Source organism: Doryrhamphus excisus, linkage group LG6 (genome assembly GCF_037039965.1).
Source record: "Doryrhamphus excisus strain RoL-2023G ecotype Guam linkage group LG6, RoL_Dexc_Guam_v1.1, whole genome shotgun sequence".
In the NCBI taxonomy this organism is placed as follows: Eukaryota; Metazoa; Chordata; class Actinopteri; order Syngnathiformes; family Syngnathidae; genus Doryrhamphus; species Doryrhamphus excisus.
In genome coordinates, this window is record NC_136362.1 from 1,211,283 (window position 1) to 1,229,821 (window position 18,539).

The 18,539-nt window shown below is 38.6% G+C and overlaps 1 protein-coding gene across 1 annotated transcript in view; it reads right to left on the minus strand.

Annotated features, from left to right (window-relative positions):
* The window catches only part of cadps2 (Ca++-dependent secretion activator 2), a 132,293-nt gene that overhangs the window by 35,690 nt on the left and 78,064 nt on the right, over nucleotides 1-18,539 (minus strand). Inside the window, exons 18-22 of the mRNA XM_078791090.1 lie at nucleotides 13,192-13,348; nucleotides 8,155-8,296; nucleotides 6,321-6,434; nucleotides 1,574-1,729; nucleotides 1,347-1,494 (exon numbers count right to left, since the gene is read on the minus strand). Of these exons, the coding sequence (XP_078647216.1) occupies nucleotides 1,347-1,494; nucleotides 1,574-1,729; nucleotides 6,321-6,434; nucleotides 8,155-8,296; nucleotides 13,192-13,348 (717 nt within the window). The remainder of the gene's footprint in view (nucleotides 1-1,346; nucleotides 1,495-1,573; nucleotides 1,730-6,320; nucleotides 6,435-8,154; nucleotides 8,297-13,191; nucleotides 13,349-18,539) is intronic.

The window sequence follows — 18,539 nt, forward strand, 5'->3', positions numbered from 1 at the left end:
TTTTCATGAGCATTCACATCGGCATGCACTTAGCGCTATTATGCTGTATCACATGCTACAGTTAGCATTGTTAGCATGTGAAAATTAGCATAGTAGCATGTTTAGCCATTTTTATTATCATTCACGGGCGCTATTCTGGTAGGTTTTGCATGCTATTGTTAGCATTATTAGCACGCTAACATTAACATAGTAGCAATTTTAGCCATTTTAGTGTTAATATTGTTGCATGCATTCCTTATATGGTATGTCTATTGTCTCTTATTGTGTCTACATATACTATATTTGTCTACTATATTGGGTAATAGGAGTGGAACGGTGACTATAGGGGTGCTACTTTATGTCTACAGGGCTCTATAGATATATAAAGATATGTCTATTTTCTCTCATGTCTACTATATTGGTTAATAGGAGTCGGAGGGTGCCTATAGGGGTGTTATTTATGTCTGGAGGGCTCTAACCATGATAAAAAAATGTATTTAGAAGGTCGTTAACAAGTTTTCTATGTCTTATGTTCTCCAATTATGGCTACTACATCAGGTAACAGGAGTGTAAAGGTGCCTATAGGGGTGTTATTTATGTCTGGAGGGCTCTAATCATGATAAAAAAAATGTATTTAGAAGGTCGTAAACAAGTTTTCTATGTCTTATGTTCTCCAATTATGGCTACTACATCAGCTAACAGGAGTGTAAAGGTGATTATAGGGGTGTTATTTTCTTTCTGGAGGGCTCTAATGTTAAAAAAAAATATTTAGAAGGTTGTAAACAAATTTTCTATGTCGTATGTTCTCCAATTATGGCTACTAAATCAGGTAACAGGAGTGTAAAGGTGACTATAGGGGTGTTATTTTCTTTCTGGAGGGCTCTAATAATGTTAAAAAATGTATTTAGAAGGTCATAAACACATTTTCTATGTCTTATTTTTTCCAATTATGTCCACTAGATCAGGTAATAGGAGTATGAAGGTGACTATAGGGGTGTTATTTTCTTTCTAGAGGGCTTTAATAATGTCAAAATATGTATTTAGAAGGTCGTAAACAAGTTTCCTATGTCTTATGTTTTCCAATTATGTCCTCTATAGATACTATATAAGGATATGTCTATTTTCTCTTATGTCTACTATATTGGTTAATAGGAGTCGGAGGGTGACTATAGGGGTATTATTTATGTCTGGAGGGCTCTAATCATGCTAAAAAACATACTTAGAAGGTTGTTTCCCATGTTGTAACTATGAAGATATTCCATTTAGAATTAAAGAATCCTACTTTGTGGGAATTTCTGGAATTACTGTTCCACTTTGGAGGTTCTGCTACATAGATGATGTTCTATTGTGTGTGTGTGTGTGTGTACCTCCTGTCCGGTGTCCAGGACACAGAGTTTGGAGCATTGTCTCTTGGCGTCCATCAGGATGTTCAACATGGTGCACACACACAAGGGCACACGGAAGTCCGTCGACTTGTTGGCTTTCTGCAATTTGCCATCAAAAGCGGATTTTGTTCTGCGGGACAAGAAAAAAAAAAATTCCAGATGAAGTTTTGAGCATTATGTTTGAAGTCGTGTTCTCCGTGCGGCATCACCGCCTGACGCAGGCCTCCATCATGTCGCTGGCCATCAGTTTGAGCCGCTGCTCCAGGTGCTTCGCGAACTCCGCCTCGGGCCAGTGGAGGTCCAACACGAACATCTGCAGAGCGTTTAGCTTCCAGAACAAATCCTCCGATGTGGCCGAGCCGTTGCTGCCATGACAACAACACACACACGCCTTGTTATTGTAAAACTCCTATTTGATGCTTTCAAGGCACAAACAACAGACGCACGACACTGATGAAAATAATACTAATGACACATCAACATTCATATGCACACATTTTCTACTTCCTGTTTTAACATAATTAGAGCCCTCTAGACATGAGATAACACCCCTATAGTCACCTTTACTGACTATAGTAGATGTAAGAGAAAATAAGACTTATAAATCATATTTACCACCTTCTAAATACAGTTTTTAACATTATTAGAGCCCTCTAGACATGAGATAACACCCCTATCGTCATCCTTTACACTCCTATTACTGAATATAGTAGATGTAAAAGAAAATACGACATGTAAATCCTGTTTACCACTTTCTAAATACAGTTTTTAACACGATTAAAGCCCTCTAGACAAGACATAACACCCCTATAGCCACCTTTACACTCCTATTACCCAATATAGTAGACATAATAAGAGAAAATAAGACATAACTTGTTTATGACCTAAATAGACTGACATTATTAGAGACCTCCAGGCATGAAATAACACCCCTATAGTCACCTTTACACTCCTACTACTGACTATAGTAGATGTAAGAGAAAATAAGACATGTAAATCCTGTTTACCACCTTCTGAATAGTTTTTAACATGATTAGAGCCCTCTAGACATGAGATAACACCCCTATAGTCATCTTTACACTCCTATTAATTAATATAGTAGATGTAAAAGAAAATAAGACATAAATCCTGTTTACCACCTTCTGAATACAGTTTTTAACACGATTAGAGCCCTCTAGACATGCGATAACACCCCTATAGTCATTCTTTACACTCCCATTACTGAACATAGCAGGTGTAAAAGAAAATAAGACATATAAAAACTGTTTTTCACCTTCTAAATACAGTTTTTAACATGATTAGAGCCCGCTAGACATGAGATAACACCCCTATAGTCGCCCTTACACGCCTGTTATCCAATGTAGTAGACATAATAAGAGAAAATAAGACATGTAAAAACTGTTTACCACCTTCTAAATACAGTTTTAACATAATTGGAGCCCTCTAGACATGAGATAACACCCCTATAGTCATCATTTACACTCCTATTAATTAATATAGTAGATGTAAAAGAAAATAAGACATAAATCCTGTTTACCACCTTCTGAATACAGTTTTTAACACGATTAGAGACCTCTAGACATAACATAACACCCCTATAGTCATCTATACTCATACTATACATAGTCATTTATACTTCTATTACTGAACATAGTAGATGTAAGAGAAAATAAAAATCCAGTTTACCACCTTCTAAATATGCTTTTTAATATTATTAGAGCCCTCTAGACATGAAATAACACCCCTATAGTCACCCTTACACTCCTGTTATCCAATGTAGTAGACATAATAAGGGAAAATAAGACATAAAAAAATCCTGTTTACCACCTTCTAATTACAGTTTTTAACATGATTAGAGCCCTCTAGACATGAGATAACACCCCTATAGTCACCTTTACACTCTATTGCGCAACATAGTAGACCTAAGAGAATATAAGACGTAATATAGGCTCAAGCGTGTTAGCATTGGGAGAGTTCATTCTTGTTTGACTTCCTGTTCTGTACAGTACTTACTGTAGTGGCTATTGTGTCATCATCATTACTGACACCTAGTGACCAGTGTAGAGTACTACATATCATTACATCACACAGGGCATTCGTGGTGCGTTCAAGGAGCTGGGACAGATGAACGTGCAAGAGCACAACACAACACAACGCAGGCAGAAACATCCAAGTGTACAGCGGCCGGTTAGCATGACAGCCGGGGGAGGGAAGTGTGGGGGCCGGGTGGTGGGGGGTTTTGGGGGGGGCGTGGGGGTTTACAATAAGCACTTACTTTTCTCACTTTGCCTTAAAAAGACGTCCACCTCAACAAGTGGCGAGGAGGAAATAAACGCGTCGGGGCCGCGTCTGCCGCGCAAATTACACGCTTGGCGGCTGTCCCCCCTCAAGTCTAATTAGCGGCGCTCTTCTCTGAAGGAACTCCGCCCCCCCCGCCCCCTTCCCCCGGGGGGACGGGACGATCCCACTCACCCGTCTGTGCTCGCTAATCAAGTGCCAGATTTCTTTTTGTTTCTCTTCTTGATGGCTTTCATGGAAGCGCAAGGCGAGCCGTGTGGTCCATGTTTGGGAGAAACTAAGTGGACAAGAGAGGGGGGGGGGGGGGGTCTTTTTCTGACCCGGCCACCAACGCTGTCAGTTTGGACACGTCGATGCTGGCAGGTGAGTCCAGGCTTCAGTAACCACGGCAACCGGCAAAGACTTTCTCTGATTCCAATGTCCTCAGTCCAACTTGAAGAAAGTCTTCCCCCCCATAAAAATGGTACTGGCCAAAACATCAGAACAGGAAGTCTATGCAAAATGGACAATAGGACAGAACCTTTGTTTGGACCACCTGGACGAACATTACAGGGTCAATACCAGGGTTTGTGTTGTGGACAGGGACATGGACAAGGTCAATGTCAGAATTCTGGACTACCAACAGGATCATGGACAAGTCCAACTAAAGAGTTTAGGATCGGGACCATGATTCGGAATGTTTATCCTGGTCAATACCAGAGTTTTGGACAAGGACCAGGTGAGACACTGGTTTAGTCACAGAGTCAACATCTTGGTTCTGGACAGAAATAGCATCTGTACCAGGACTTGAACTGGAACCTGGACAGTTCAAAGTCAGGGTTTAGGATGTGGACAGGGTAAGTACCAGGGTTTTGGACAAGGACAAGGTCTGACACTGGTTTAGTCAGAGAGTCAACATCTTGGTTCAGGACAGAGACAGTGTCTGTACCAGGACTTGAACTGGAACCAGGACGGTTCAAAGTCAAAGTTTAGGATATGGACAGGGTTTTGGAGTACCTACAGGATCATGGACAGGTCCAACTACAGAGTTTTGGACCATGATTTGGAATGTTTATCCTGGTCAATACCAGGAGTTTTGGACAAGGATTTTGGACAAGGACCAGGTCAGACATTTTAGTTTAGTCAGAGAGTCCACATCTTCGTTCAGGACAGAGGCAGCATCTGTACCAGGACTTGAACTGGAACCTGGACAGTTCAAAGTCAGGGTTTAGGATGTGGACAAGGTAAGTATCAGGATTTTGTCCAACTACAGACAATGGGACATGGTCAATACCAGTGTTTGTGCGGTGGACAGGGACATGGTCAAGGTCCATGTCAGAATTCAGGAGTACCAACAGGATCATGGACAGGTCCAACTACAGAGTTTAGGATTGGGACCATGATTCTGAATGTTTATCCTGGTCAATACCAGAGTTTTGGACAAGGATTTTGGACAAGGACCAGGTCAGACACTGGTTTAGTAACAGAGTCTATACCAGGACTGGAACCTGGACAGTTCAAAGTCAGGGTTTAGGATGTGGACAGGGTAAGTACCAGGATTTTGTCCAACTACAGACAATGGGACATGGTCAATACCAGAGTTTGTGTTGTGGACAGGGACATGGACAAGATCAATATCAGAATTCTGGACTACCAACTGGATCAGGGACAGGTCCAACTACAGAGTTTCGGATCGGCACCATGATTCGGAATGTTTATCCTGGTCAATACCAGAGCTTTGGACAAGGACCAGGTCTGACACTGGTTTAGTCAGAGAGTCAACATCTTGGTTCTGGACACAGACGGCATCTGTACCAGGACTTGAACTGGTTAAGTAACAGAGTCTATACCAGGACTGGAACCTGGACAGTTCACAGTCAGGGTTTAGGATGTGGACAGGGTAAGTACCAAGGTTTTGGATCATGAACAGGATTTTGTCCAACTATGGGACATGGTCAATACCAGAGTTTTGGACAAGGACCAGGTCTGACACTGGTTTAGTCAGAGAGTCAACATCTTGGTTCTGGACACAGACGGCATCTGTACCAGGACTTGAACTGGTTAAGTAACAGAGTCTATACCAGGACTGGAACCTGGACAGTTCACAGTCAGGGTTTAGGATGTGGACAGGGTAAGTACCAAGGTTTTGGATCATGAACAGGATTTTGTCCAACTATGGGACATGGTCAATACCAGAGTTTTGGACAAGGACAAGTAACACTGGTTAAGTAACAGTGTCTACACCAGGACTGGAACCTGGACAGTTCCAAGTCAGGGTTTAGGATGTGGACAGGGTAAGTATCAGGATTTTGTCCAACTACAGACAATGGGACATGGTCAATACAAGGGTTTTTGTGGTGGACAGGGACACGGACAAGGTCAGCACCAGGATTTTGGGGCATCACCCTGATCAAGGAGAGAATAGGGCCTGGACATGGTTTTGTCCGACTTCAGACAACAGGACCGGGACGGGGTCAATACCAGTTTTTTGAGTGTGGGTACAGAAAGATGAGTAGTACACGTTCAAGTCATGCCGGAACAATCTGGCAACATGCAAACAGACACAAGCAGCAATGGGCGGGTCTCCATCTGTCCCCGAGTGGACCTGGACCTCAGGGGACAGATGGTCCACTGATAGGACTTGAAACAACACACAAGACCTGGGGACAGCGTACGTACGTGTTGTCCTGTCCCATCCAGGCCGGCGCCACGAAGCTGGGCATGGACGGCAGCGACAAAGGGAGGCCGGGGACTTTGGGAAGAGGGACCCCGGCTAGATTGTTAGTTAGAGACCTGGTGGGTCCGAGTCCCCGGGTGGACGGGTAGGAAAAGAAAGAAGAGGAGACAAGAGGAGTCGGTGACAAAGACGAGCAACAATGGCGGCCACTCGTTCCGGCAAAGAAGCGCGAGCGTCAATAAAAGTCAGCGCCATTGTATCGATCGTGTGTGAGCGCCCCTTTTTGTGTCCCCGCGTGCCGCATGTCCTTGTCCTTGCCTTTTCTTCCGCCATCGCCGACACCTGAACATCGCTTGTTCACTTTCACTCGGTACCCTTTCATGCACCAAAAGATAAACACATGATTGCATGAATTATACCAATGGGGCTTTTTAAACAGCTTCTTATTTGGCCTATATTGGATAATAGGAGTGCTAAGAGGACTATAGGGGTGTTATATCACATTTAGAGGGCTCTATTAAAGTCACAAAGCATATTTAGAAGATTGTAAACAGTGGTATTATTTCTTATATGCCATGTTTTCTCTTAATATTTGTACTATATTGCATAATAGGAGTATAAAGGTGACTATAGGGGTGTTATTTTATGTCTAGAGGGCTCTAATGTTAAAATCTATATTTAGAAGGCTGTGTATATATGCCATGTTTTCCCTTATTATGTTTACTATATTGGATAATAGGAGTATAAAGGTGACTATAGGGGTGTTATTTCACATCTGGAGGGCTCTATTAATGTTAAAAAGCATATTTAGAAGATTGTAAACAGTAGTATTATGTCTTATATGCTGTGTTTTGTCTTAATATTTGTGCAAAATGTGACTATAGGGGTGTTATTTCACATCTAGAGGGCTCTATTAATGTTAAAAAGCACATTTAGAAGATTGTTACCAGTGGTATTATGACTTAAATGTCGTTTTTACTCTTAATATTTGTACTATAATAGATAATGGGAGTATAAAGGTGACTATAGGGGTGTTATTTCACATCTAGAGGTCTCTATTAATAATAAAAAGCATATTTAGAAGATTGTAAACAGTGGTATTATGTCTTATATGCCGTGTTTTCTCTTAATATTTGTACTATACTGGATAATAGGAGTGCTAAAAAGACTATAGGGGTGTTATTTCATGTCTGGAGGGCTCTAATGTTGAAATCTATATTTAGAAGGCTGTAAACAGTTGTTTTATGTTGTATATATGCCATGTTTTCTCTTATTATGTATACTATATTGGATAATAGTAGTGCAAAGGTGACTATAGGGGTGTTATATCACATCTGGAGGGCTCTATTAAAGTTAAAAAGCATATTTAGAAGATTGTTAACAGTGGTATTATTTCTTATATGCCATGTTTTCTCTTAATATTTGTACTATATTGCATAATAGTAGTGCAAAGGTGACTATAGGGGTGTTATTTCACATCTAGAGGGCTCTATTAAAGTTACAAAGCAAATTTAGAAGACTGTAAACAGTGGTATTATTTCTTATATGCCATGTTTTCTCTTAATATTTGTACTATATTGGATAATATGAGTATAAAGGTGACTATAGGGGTGTTATTTCACATCTAGAGGTCTCTATTAATGTTAAAAAGCATATTTAGACGATTGTAAACAGTGGTATTATGTCTTATATGCCTTGTTTTCTCTTAATATTTGTACTATACTCTTAATATTCTCTTAATAATGTGTTGTGCATGGCGGATGAGGAAGTGTGTTTGTTGGCTTGTGGGCGTGAAAGTGCTTCTCCCGATGAGATGGGTGGGAGGACGGTTCTCACCTGACCGACTGCCAGGTCTCCTGCTCGAAGCCGCGATGGACGGACTGCGCGATGGACGACTCCATCAGGTCAATGTAGCGCACCACCAAGGGGACAAAGAGGTCCTGCAGGTGTTTGTGGAAGGTTCCGTTGCACAGGTGGGCTGTGGAGAGGCGGAGCCAAAGGAAGCTCATCAATCAAGCCAGTTGGTGGAAAGATTTTTTAGATTTTGTAGACCCAACTAGTTTGTTTCCCAGGGCAAAAAGTAGCAGTGTGACATGAATGGAGGGAGGTTAGCAATGCGCTAACAGTATATTACAATGTAATCCCTCGTTCATGGCTGTTAATTGGGTCCAGACCCCATCGTGATTAATCAATTACTGTAACACAATTACTCTAAACATGAAATAACACCCCTATAGTCACCTTTACACTCCTATTACCCAATATAGTAGACATAATAAGACATGTTAGATATAAAAAAAACTGTTTACGGCTTTCTAAACGGACTTTTAATATTATTAGAGCCCTCTAAACATGAAATAACACCCCTATAGTCATCTTTACATCCATACTAACTAATATAGTAGACATAATAAGACATGTAAGACATAAAAAACCTGTTTCCGGCTTTCTAAATGCACTTTTAAAATTATTAGAGCCCTCTATACATGAAATAACAACCCTATAGTCACCTTTACACTCCTATTACGCAATATAGTAGCCATAATAAGACAAGTAAGATATAAAAAAACTGTTTACGGCTTTCTAAATAGACTTTTAACATTATTAGAGCCCTCTAAACATGAACTAACACCCCTATAGTCACCTTTACACTCCTATTACCCAATATATTAGACTTAAAAAAACGGTTTACGGCTTTCTAAATGGACTTTTAACATTATTAGAGCCCTCTAGACATGAAATAACACCCCTATAGTCACCTTTACACTCTTATTACACAATATATTGACATAATAAGACATGTAGGACATAAAAAAACTGTTTACGGCTTTCTAAATGGACTTTTAACATTATTAGAGCCCTCTAAACATGAACTAGCACCCCTATAGTCACCTTTACACTCCTATTATGCAATATATTAGACATAAGAAGACATGTAGGACATAAAAAAACTGTTTACTGCTTTCTAAATGGACTTTTAACATTATTAGAGCCCTCTAAACATGAAATAACACCCCTATAGTCATTGTTACACTCCTATTACCCAATATATTAGACATAAAAAACTGTTTACGGCTTTCTAAATGGACTTTTAACATTATTAGAGCCTTCTAAACATGAAATAACACCCCTATAGTCATCTTTACACTCCTATTACCCAATATAGTAGACATAATAAGACATGTAAGATATAAAAAAAACTGTTTCTGGCTTTCTAAATAGACTTTTAACATTATTAGAGCCCTCTAAACATGAACTAACACCCCTATAGTCACCTTTACACTCCTAGTACCCAATATATTAGACTTAAAAAAACGGTTTACGGCTTTCTAAATGGACTTTTAACATTATTAGAGCCCTCTAGACATGAAATAACACCCCTACAGTCACCTTTACACTCTTATTACACAATACATTGACATAATAAGACATGTAGGACATAAAAAAACTGTTTACGGCTTTCTAAATGGACTTTTAACATTATTAGAGCCCTCTAAACATGAAATAACACCCCTATAGTCATCTTTACACTCCTATTACCCAATATAGTAGACATAATAAGACAAGTAAGATATAAAAAAACTGTTTACAGCTTTCTGAATGGACTTTTAACATTATTAGAGCCCTCTCAACATGAACTAGCACTCCTATAGTCACCTTTACACTCCTATTATGCAATATATTAGACATAATAAGACATGTAGGACATAAAAAAAACTGTTTACGGCTTTCTAAATGGACTTTTAACATTATTAGAGCCCCCTAAACATGAAATAACACCCCTAAAGTCATCGTTACACTCCTATTACCCAATATATTAGACATAAAAAACTGTTTACGGCTTTCTAAATGGACTTTTAACATTATTAGAGCCTTCTAAACATGAAATAACACCCCTACAGTCATCTTTACACTCCTATTACCCAATATAGTAGACATAATAAGACATGTAAGATATAAAAAAACTGTTTCTGGCTTTCTAAATAGACCTTTAACATTATTAGAGCCCTCTAAACATGAACTAGCACCCCTATAGTCACCTTTACACTCCTAGTACCCAATATATTAGACATAAAAAAAACTGTTTACGGCTTTCTAAATGGACTTTTAACATTATTAGAGCCCTCTAAACATGAAATAACACCCCTATAGTCCCCTTTACACTCCTAGTGGAACGTGGAACGATGCTAATGATGCTGCTGCAAAGCCCCGCCCCCTCCGTCGGCCTTGCCAACGCGGTACGTGGTCCCGCCAGGTCCCTGCGGGCGTCATTACTTTTAATTCGTCTCGCTCGGCGCCGCCATGAGTAACACTCGCCATCTTGGCCCCCGGGGGAGCCAGACGCGCCGCGGTCGCAAACAAGTGAGCATTTCAAAGCAGTTCGGAGAAAGAAGAAGAAGACACAGGAGGTGTGATGGATTTAGCGTTAGCGGCTGCATTCAAGGCTAACGCTAAGTGACGCCGACGATTAGAAGATGAAGGAAAAAAACCAAAACAAAACAAAGACAATCATCATAAAGCCGTGGATCCTTTATCTCCCAACGCGGCCTTGGGCTTCCTGCCGCCGCGCCGCTTGATCACCGCTACTTTAGCATCATCACGGCGAATAAACGCCTCGTATCTCGCCGAGACAAAGCCGACAGGAAACAATGCGGAGACGCGCTACGACCTTGAGGCTCAACACCCGAGGCTTGATTGACAGGTTGGCGACATTTGCACCGAGCAGCCAGGACACCCACTTCCTGTTTGTCCCCTTTGCTCATCAACCGTAGCGCTCCAAAGTCACGTTGCCCCAAAAAGCTCAAGAAAAAGCCAAACATTTCATGGCTTCACTTTTAAAAAAACTCTAATAATAAATAAATCCTGCTAACTACTCCAAAATATACACATTTAAGTACATTTGACAGTATTTTACAACATAAAAACCACTAAATGAAGTACAATAGAAATATAAGGCATCCTGATGCATTCAAAGACATTGAGATGATTTGTAGTATTCTAAACTAGTCACCAGGTGTCAGTCATGTGACATTAAGGAAGTAAAACAGAAACAACAATACTAATAGGTGTGAGTCTATATTATGTTATTATGTCTACTATATTGGGTAATAGGAGTGTAAAGGTGACTATAGGGGTGTTATTTCATGCCCAGAGGTCTCTAATAATGTTAAAGTCTTATAACATAAACAAGTTATGTCTTATTTTCTCTTATTATTTCTACTATATTGGGTAATAGGAATTTAAGGGTGACTATAGGGGTGTTATTTCCTGTGTAGAGATCTCTAATAATGTTAAGGTATAAATAGAAGGTCATACTTAGGTGGTCGTAAACAAGTTTTATGTCTTATTGTCACTCATTGTGTCTACTAATCGGGTAATAGGAGTGTACTAAAGGTGACTATAGGGGTGTTATTTCATGTCCAGAGGGCTCTAATAATGTTAAAAAACGTATTTAGAAGGTCGTAAACAAATTTTCTATGTCTTATGTTCTCCAATTATGGCTACTAAATCAGATAACAGGATTGTAAAGGTGACTATAGGGGTGTTATTTTCTATCTGGAGGGCTCTAATCGTGTTAAAAAATGTATTTAGAAGGTTGTAAACAAGTATTCTATGTTTTATGTTCTCCAATTATGGCTACTAAATTAGGTAACAGGAGTGTAAAGGTGACTATAGGGGTGTTATTTTCTTTCTGGAGGGCTCTAATAATGTTAGAAAATGTATTTAGAAGTTCGTAAACAAGTTTTCTATGTCTTATGTTCTCCAATTATGGCGACTACATCAACTAACAGGAGTGTAAAGGTGACTATAGGGGTGTTATTTTCTTTCTAGAGGGCTCTAATAATGTTAAAATATGTATTTAGAAGTTCGTAAACAAGTTTTCTATGTCTTATGTTCTCCATTTATGGCTACTACATCAGGTAACAGGAGTGTAAAGTTGACTATAGGGGTGTTATTTCATGTCCAGAGGGCTCTAATAATGTTAACAAAAAAGTATTTAGAAGGTCGTAAACAAATTTTCTATGTCTTATGTTCTCCAATTATGGCTACTACATCAGCTAACAGGAGTGTAAAGGTGGCTATAGGGGTGTTATTTTCTTTCTGAAGGGCTCTAATAATGTTTAAAAAAACTTATTTAGAAGGTCGTAAACAAGTTTCCTATATCTTGTGTTTTCCAATTATTTCCACTAGATCAGGTAATAGGACTGTAAGGGTGACTATAGGGGTGTTATTTCATGCCTAGAGGGCTCTAATAATGTTAAAAACCCATGTAGGAGATTGTAAACAGGTGTTTTATGTCTTATGTGTCATATTTTATCTTATTATGTCTACTATACTGGGTAATAAGAGTGTATGAGTGACTATAGGGGTGTTATCGCATGTCTGGAGGGCTCTAATCATGTTAAATAGTGTATTTAGAAGGTATCACCGATCTTTAAATCAAAGGGTGATTACTGACAGGGGCCAATTGCATGTTTATGTCTATAATTAAATATAAATATTATATTATAATATAATACATTAAATGTAATTAAAGTTGTTATTTTTGGAAAATTAGGTAGCTAAAAAAATTATGTTATAAAGTGCCTATTATGGAAAGTCAAAATTCTAATCAATAATCATAATAATAATAAATTAAATAAATTATAATAAAAATATTAATTATTATGATAATTTATTTATAATTTAGTTATTATTGTAATAATTTTATATAATAAATATATAAATAACAAATAATAATAATAATAAAGATAGGCTTCACTATAAGCACTTGTAGTAAATGATTCCAGCCTCAAAGTAAACATCCTTCTAGTATTACTTCCCTTACTAGTACTTCTGTACTTCATTCTAGAAGAAAAAGTTCCAACTCACGGTCCGTCCTGAGGAAGCCGTTGAGGAGCTGGAAGAGCGGGAAGCTGTCCCACGAGTCCAGAGGCTGGACCTGCAGGGCCGAGTCCATGTCCACCCGGTAGAGAGACAGGAAGTTCTCGGCGTGCTCGGCCATCAGCTCGGGCCACCATGAGAACGCCTGGACAAGGGGGGGGGGGGGGGGGGGGTCACATGGTTACCATGACAACAACCAAGGAAAGTATCATATCATAGCATCACTACTTCTTGTCTTGCAGCATCTGTTGTCATGGTTACCATGTGGCCGCAGCACCACTTCAGAAGGAAAAAATGGAAGTAAGACTACTTTGAAAGATGAAAAGTACAAAAAAACTTATGATGTCTGCTATGTTGAGGAATAGGAGTGTAAAGGTGACTATAGGGGTGTTATTTCATGTTTAGAGGTCTTTTATAAACTTAACAAGTGTACCGTGAACCAGTTTTATGTCTTATTTTCTCTTATTATGTCTACTGTATTGGGCAATAGGAGTGTAAAGGTGACTATAGGGGTGTTATTTCATGTCCAGGAGGCTCTAATCATGTTAAAAAGTGTATTTAGAAGGTGGCAAACAAGTTTTATGTCTTATTTTCTCTTATTATGTCTACTATACTGGGTAATAGGAATGTAAAGTTTACTATAGGGGTGTTATTTCATGTCTAGAAGGCTCCAATCATGTTAACAAGCGTACTTAGGTGGTCGTGAACCAGTTTTATGTCTTATTTTGTTTTATGATGTCTCCTATATTGGGCAATAGGAGTGTAAAGGTGACTATAGGGGTGTTATTTCATGTCTAGAAGGCTCTAATCATGTTAACAAGCGTACTTAGGTGGTCTTAAACAAGTTTTATGTCTTATTTTCTCTTATTATGCCTACTATATTGGGTAATAGGAGTGTTAAAGTGACTATAGGGGTGTTATATCATGTCTAGAAGGCTCTAATCATGTTAACAAGCATACTTAGGTGGTCGTAAACAAGTTTTATGTCTTATTTTCTCTTATTATGTCTACTATATTAGGCGATAGGAGTGTAAAGGTGACTATAGGGGTGTTATTTCATGTCTAGAAGGCTCTAATCATGTTAACAAGCGTACTTAGGTGGTCATAAACAAGTTTTATGTCTTATTTTCTCTTATTATGCCTACTATATTGGGTAATAGGAGTGTTAAAGTGACTATAGGGGTGTTATATCATGTCTAGAAGGCTCTAATCATGTTAACAAGCATACTTAGGTGGTTGTAAACAAGTTTTATGTCTTATTTTCTCTTACTATGTCGACTGTATTGGGCAATAGGAGTGTAAAGGTGACTATAGGGGTGTTAGTTTATGTCTAAACTTCTCTTATAATGCTAACACACGTACTTAGGAGGTCGTAAACCAGTTTTATGTCTTATTTTCTCTTATTATGTCTACTATATTGGTAATAGGAGTGTAAAGGTGACTATAGAGGTGTTATTTCATGTCTAGACTTCTCTTATAATGTTAACGAGCGTACTTAAGTGGTCGTAAACAAGTTTTGTCTTATTTTCTTTTATTATGTCTACTATATTGGGCAATAAGAGTGTAAAGGTGACTATAGGGGTGTTATTTCATGTTTAGAGGTCTTTTATAAACTTAACAAGCGTACTTAGAAGGTTGTAAACAAGTTTTTTTTATTTTCTGTTATTATAGTATAATGTACGTGTCATATACTTATGTAGAGTATTATGTACCGACAGTATTATACTTTGTAAAGTACTGTCACATAGAGAGTATCATTTCCGTAAAGTGGCATATACTATGTAAAGTAGAGTATAATGTACTATGTTGCATAGAGTTGAGAGTATTACATGTGTATAATATGGAGTAGTTTACTGAAATGGAGTAGTAGTAGGAGGTGTTTGGCGAGGTATTTGTAGTACGTTGCGAGTGAAAAGAGTACCTGCCACCCCATGAAGGAGCAGCACGTCGGCCTAAAGAGCATCGGCTGTGGGGGCGTAGGGTGGGGGAGGGGGTGAGGCCGCTATTGACGGCTAAAGGACTCGTGAGAGAAAAGTGCAACCGGCCTTCAATGGCCGCCGCCGCCGCCGCTTTCAGGTCAGCGGCGAGGACGAAGAGGCAGCGATGTCAGGCGGTGAGGAGACGAAGGAGAAAAGAAAGCGGCGGCTCTTAAACGCGTGGCCTTGCAGGACTTCCCATCAAGACCTCGCCAAGCGCGCCTTTTCACTCCGCCGCCGCCGCCAAAGCGGCTTTAACCAAGCACCTCGCCGCTCTTTACTTTAGACGCCTTCATCTCCGCACATCCATTTCAAGCGCAGATGCTTGTAAACACAGCTAGCTCTCTAACGCCGCACGGGAAGACAAAGAGCAGGCGAGAAATCAAACAGGAACGGGAGGACTTGAGCACGTTTAAAAGGAAGTGAAGGTAAAAATAATTAAAAAAAAAACAAAACAAAACATCATTTTAATTTTCTTACCTCTCGGCCCTTCCGGCAGCACACAAACACAACAAAGACGCACAATTAACACAACAAAATGACTGCACACCATTTCTACACATTACTGAACTGGAAAAACCACCAGTCAAAAGTTTTAAGACACTTTCTCATATAATAACACCATCAAGTGTCCACAAACTTTTGATGATAGTGTATAAGATTGAACAATAAACTCCTAATGTGAAAGTGTAAATGTGACTATAGGGGTGTTATTTCATGTTAGAGGTCTCTTATAATCTTAACAAGCCTACTTAGAAGGTCGTAAACAAGTTTTATGTCTTATTTTCTTTTATTATGTCTACTATAATAGGTAATAGGAGTGTAAAGGTGACTATAGGGGTGTTAGTTCATTTCTAGAGGTCTCTTATAATATTAACAAGCCTACACGGGAGGTCTTAAATAAGTTTTATGTTTTATTTTTGTGTCTTATTTTCTCTTATTATGTCTACTATATTGGTAATAGAAGTGTAAAGGTGACTATAGGGGTGTTAGTTCACGACTACAGGTCTCTTATAATGTTAACAAGCATACTTAGGTGGTGGTAAACAAGTTTTATGTCTTTTCTTTTATTATGTCGACTATATTGGGTAATAGGAGTGTAAAGCTGACTATAGGGGTGTTATTTCATGACTAGAGGTCTCGTATAATCTTAACAAGCCTACCTAGAAGGTTGTAAACAAATTTTATGTCTTATTTTCTTTTATTATGTCTACTATAATAGGTAATAGGAGTGTAAAGGTGACTATAGGGGTGTTAGTTCATTTCTAGAGGTCTCTTATAACATTAACAAGCCTACACGGGAGATCTTAAATAAGTTTTATGTTTTATTTTTGTGTCTTATTTTCTCTTATTATGTCTAGTGTAAAGGTGACTATAGGGGTGTTAGTTCACGACTACAGGTCTCTTATAATCCTAACAAGCCTACTTAGAAGGTTGTAAACAAGTTTTATGTCTTATTTTCTCTTATTATGTCTACTATATTCGGTAATATGAATGTAAAGGTGACTATAGGGGTGTTATTTCATGTCTAGAGGGCTCTTATAATCTTAACAAGCCTACTTAGGAGGTCATAAACAATTTTTATGTCTTATTTTCTCTTATTATGTCTACTATATTGGGTAATAGGAGTGTAACGGTAACTATAGGGGTGTTATTTCATGTCTAGAGGTCTCTTATAAACTTAACATGCGTACTTAGGAGGTCATAAACAATTTTTATGTCTTATTTTGTCTTATTATGTCTACTATATTGGGTAATAGGAGTGTAACGGTAACTATAGGGGTGTTATTTCATGTCTAGAGGTCTCTTATAAACTTAACAAGCGTACTTCGGAGGTCATAAACATTTTTATGTCTTATTTTCTCTTATTATATCTACTACATTGGGTAATAGGAGCGTAAAGGTGACTATAGGGGTGTTAGTTCATGATTAGAGGTCTCTTATAATGTTAACAAGCCTACTTAGAAGGTTGGAAACACGTTTTATGTCTTATTTTGTCGTATTATGTCTACTATATTGGGTAATAGGAGTGTAAAGGTGACTATAGGGGTGTTATTTCATGTCTTAGAGGTCTTTAATCATGTTAAAATGTGTATTTAAATGGTTGTAAACAGTTTTTTGCCTTATTTTCTCTTATTATGTCTACTAAATTGGGTAGTAGGAGTGTAAAGGTGACTATAGGGTTGTTATTTCATGTTTAGAAGTCTCTTATTCACTTAAGCGTACTTAGGAGGTCGTAAACAAGTTTTCTGTCTTATTTTCTCTTATTATGTCTTATCATGTCTAGACTTCTCTTATAATCTTAACAAGCCTACTTAGAAGGTTGTAAACAAGTTTTATGTCTTATTTTCTCTTATTATGTCTACTACATTGGGTAATAGGAATGTAAAGGTAACTATAGGGGTGTTATTTCATGACTAGAGGGCTCTTATAATCTTAACAAGCCTACTTAGAAGGTTGTAAACAAGTTTTATGTCTTATATATGTATAAAAATGGGTAATAGGAGTGCAAAGGTGACTATAGGGGTGTTATTTAATGTCTTAGAGGTCTCTAATCATGTTAAAATGTGCATTTAGGAGGTTGTAAACAATGTTTTGCCTTATTGTCTCTTATTATGTCTACTATATTGGGTAATAGGAGTGTAAATGTGACTATAGGGGTGTTATTTCATGTCTACAGGGCTCTAATCAGTTTTAAAACCAGTGGTGACCACACTTGTTCAGCCTGTAAGCTAATTTCCAAATGACCAGGGTCCATAGATCCATAGATAAAATATTGTCAATAAGTAATTACACATATAATGCATTATTTTGATGTACTTTGCATATCAGTATGAGTCCATGTTGTACAACACAACTCATTTTACTTTTGTAGAATGTTGGAATTTTTTTAAAAGGGGGGGGGGGGGGGGGCTGAAATGCGTGCTACAGTGTTTTGGTTCAGTTTTGTATTCCTCATGGACACCAGCACATGGACTCGGATGTCAGGGCCAGAGCCACCAAAGCACATATTTATTTCCAAGCTAACGCTAAGTAAATAAGCCAGAGAAAGGATGGTGTAAAATCAACCTGTTTACGGGCGAGTGGAGCGCAGAGAGAGAGAGAGAAAAAGGAGAGATGCAGCAGCAGTGGAGTCCTGATCCTGGATCAGTTTTAAACCCTAAACCCCAGCTGTATGACATGCATGCAACACAATGACTGATTTAACATCTGATTGTGGCCATCTAAGACCATGTGGGCTCACACGTTGCAGTCAAGTAGAGGGTTCAATTACACAATCTACCTGAACTACCTTGGTGATTATGTCTACTGTATTGGATCATAGTCGTGTAAACGTGACTATAGGGGTGTTATTTCATG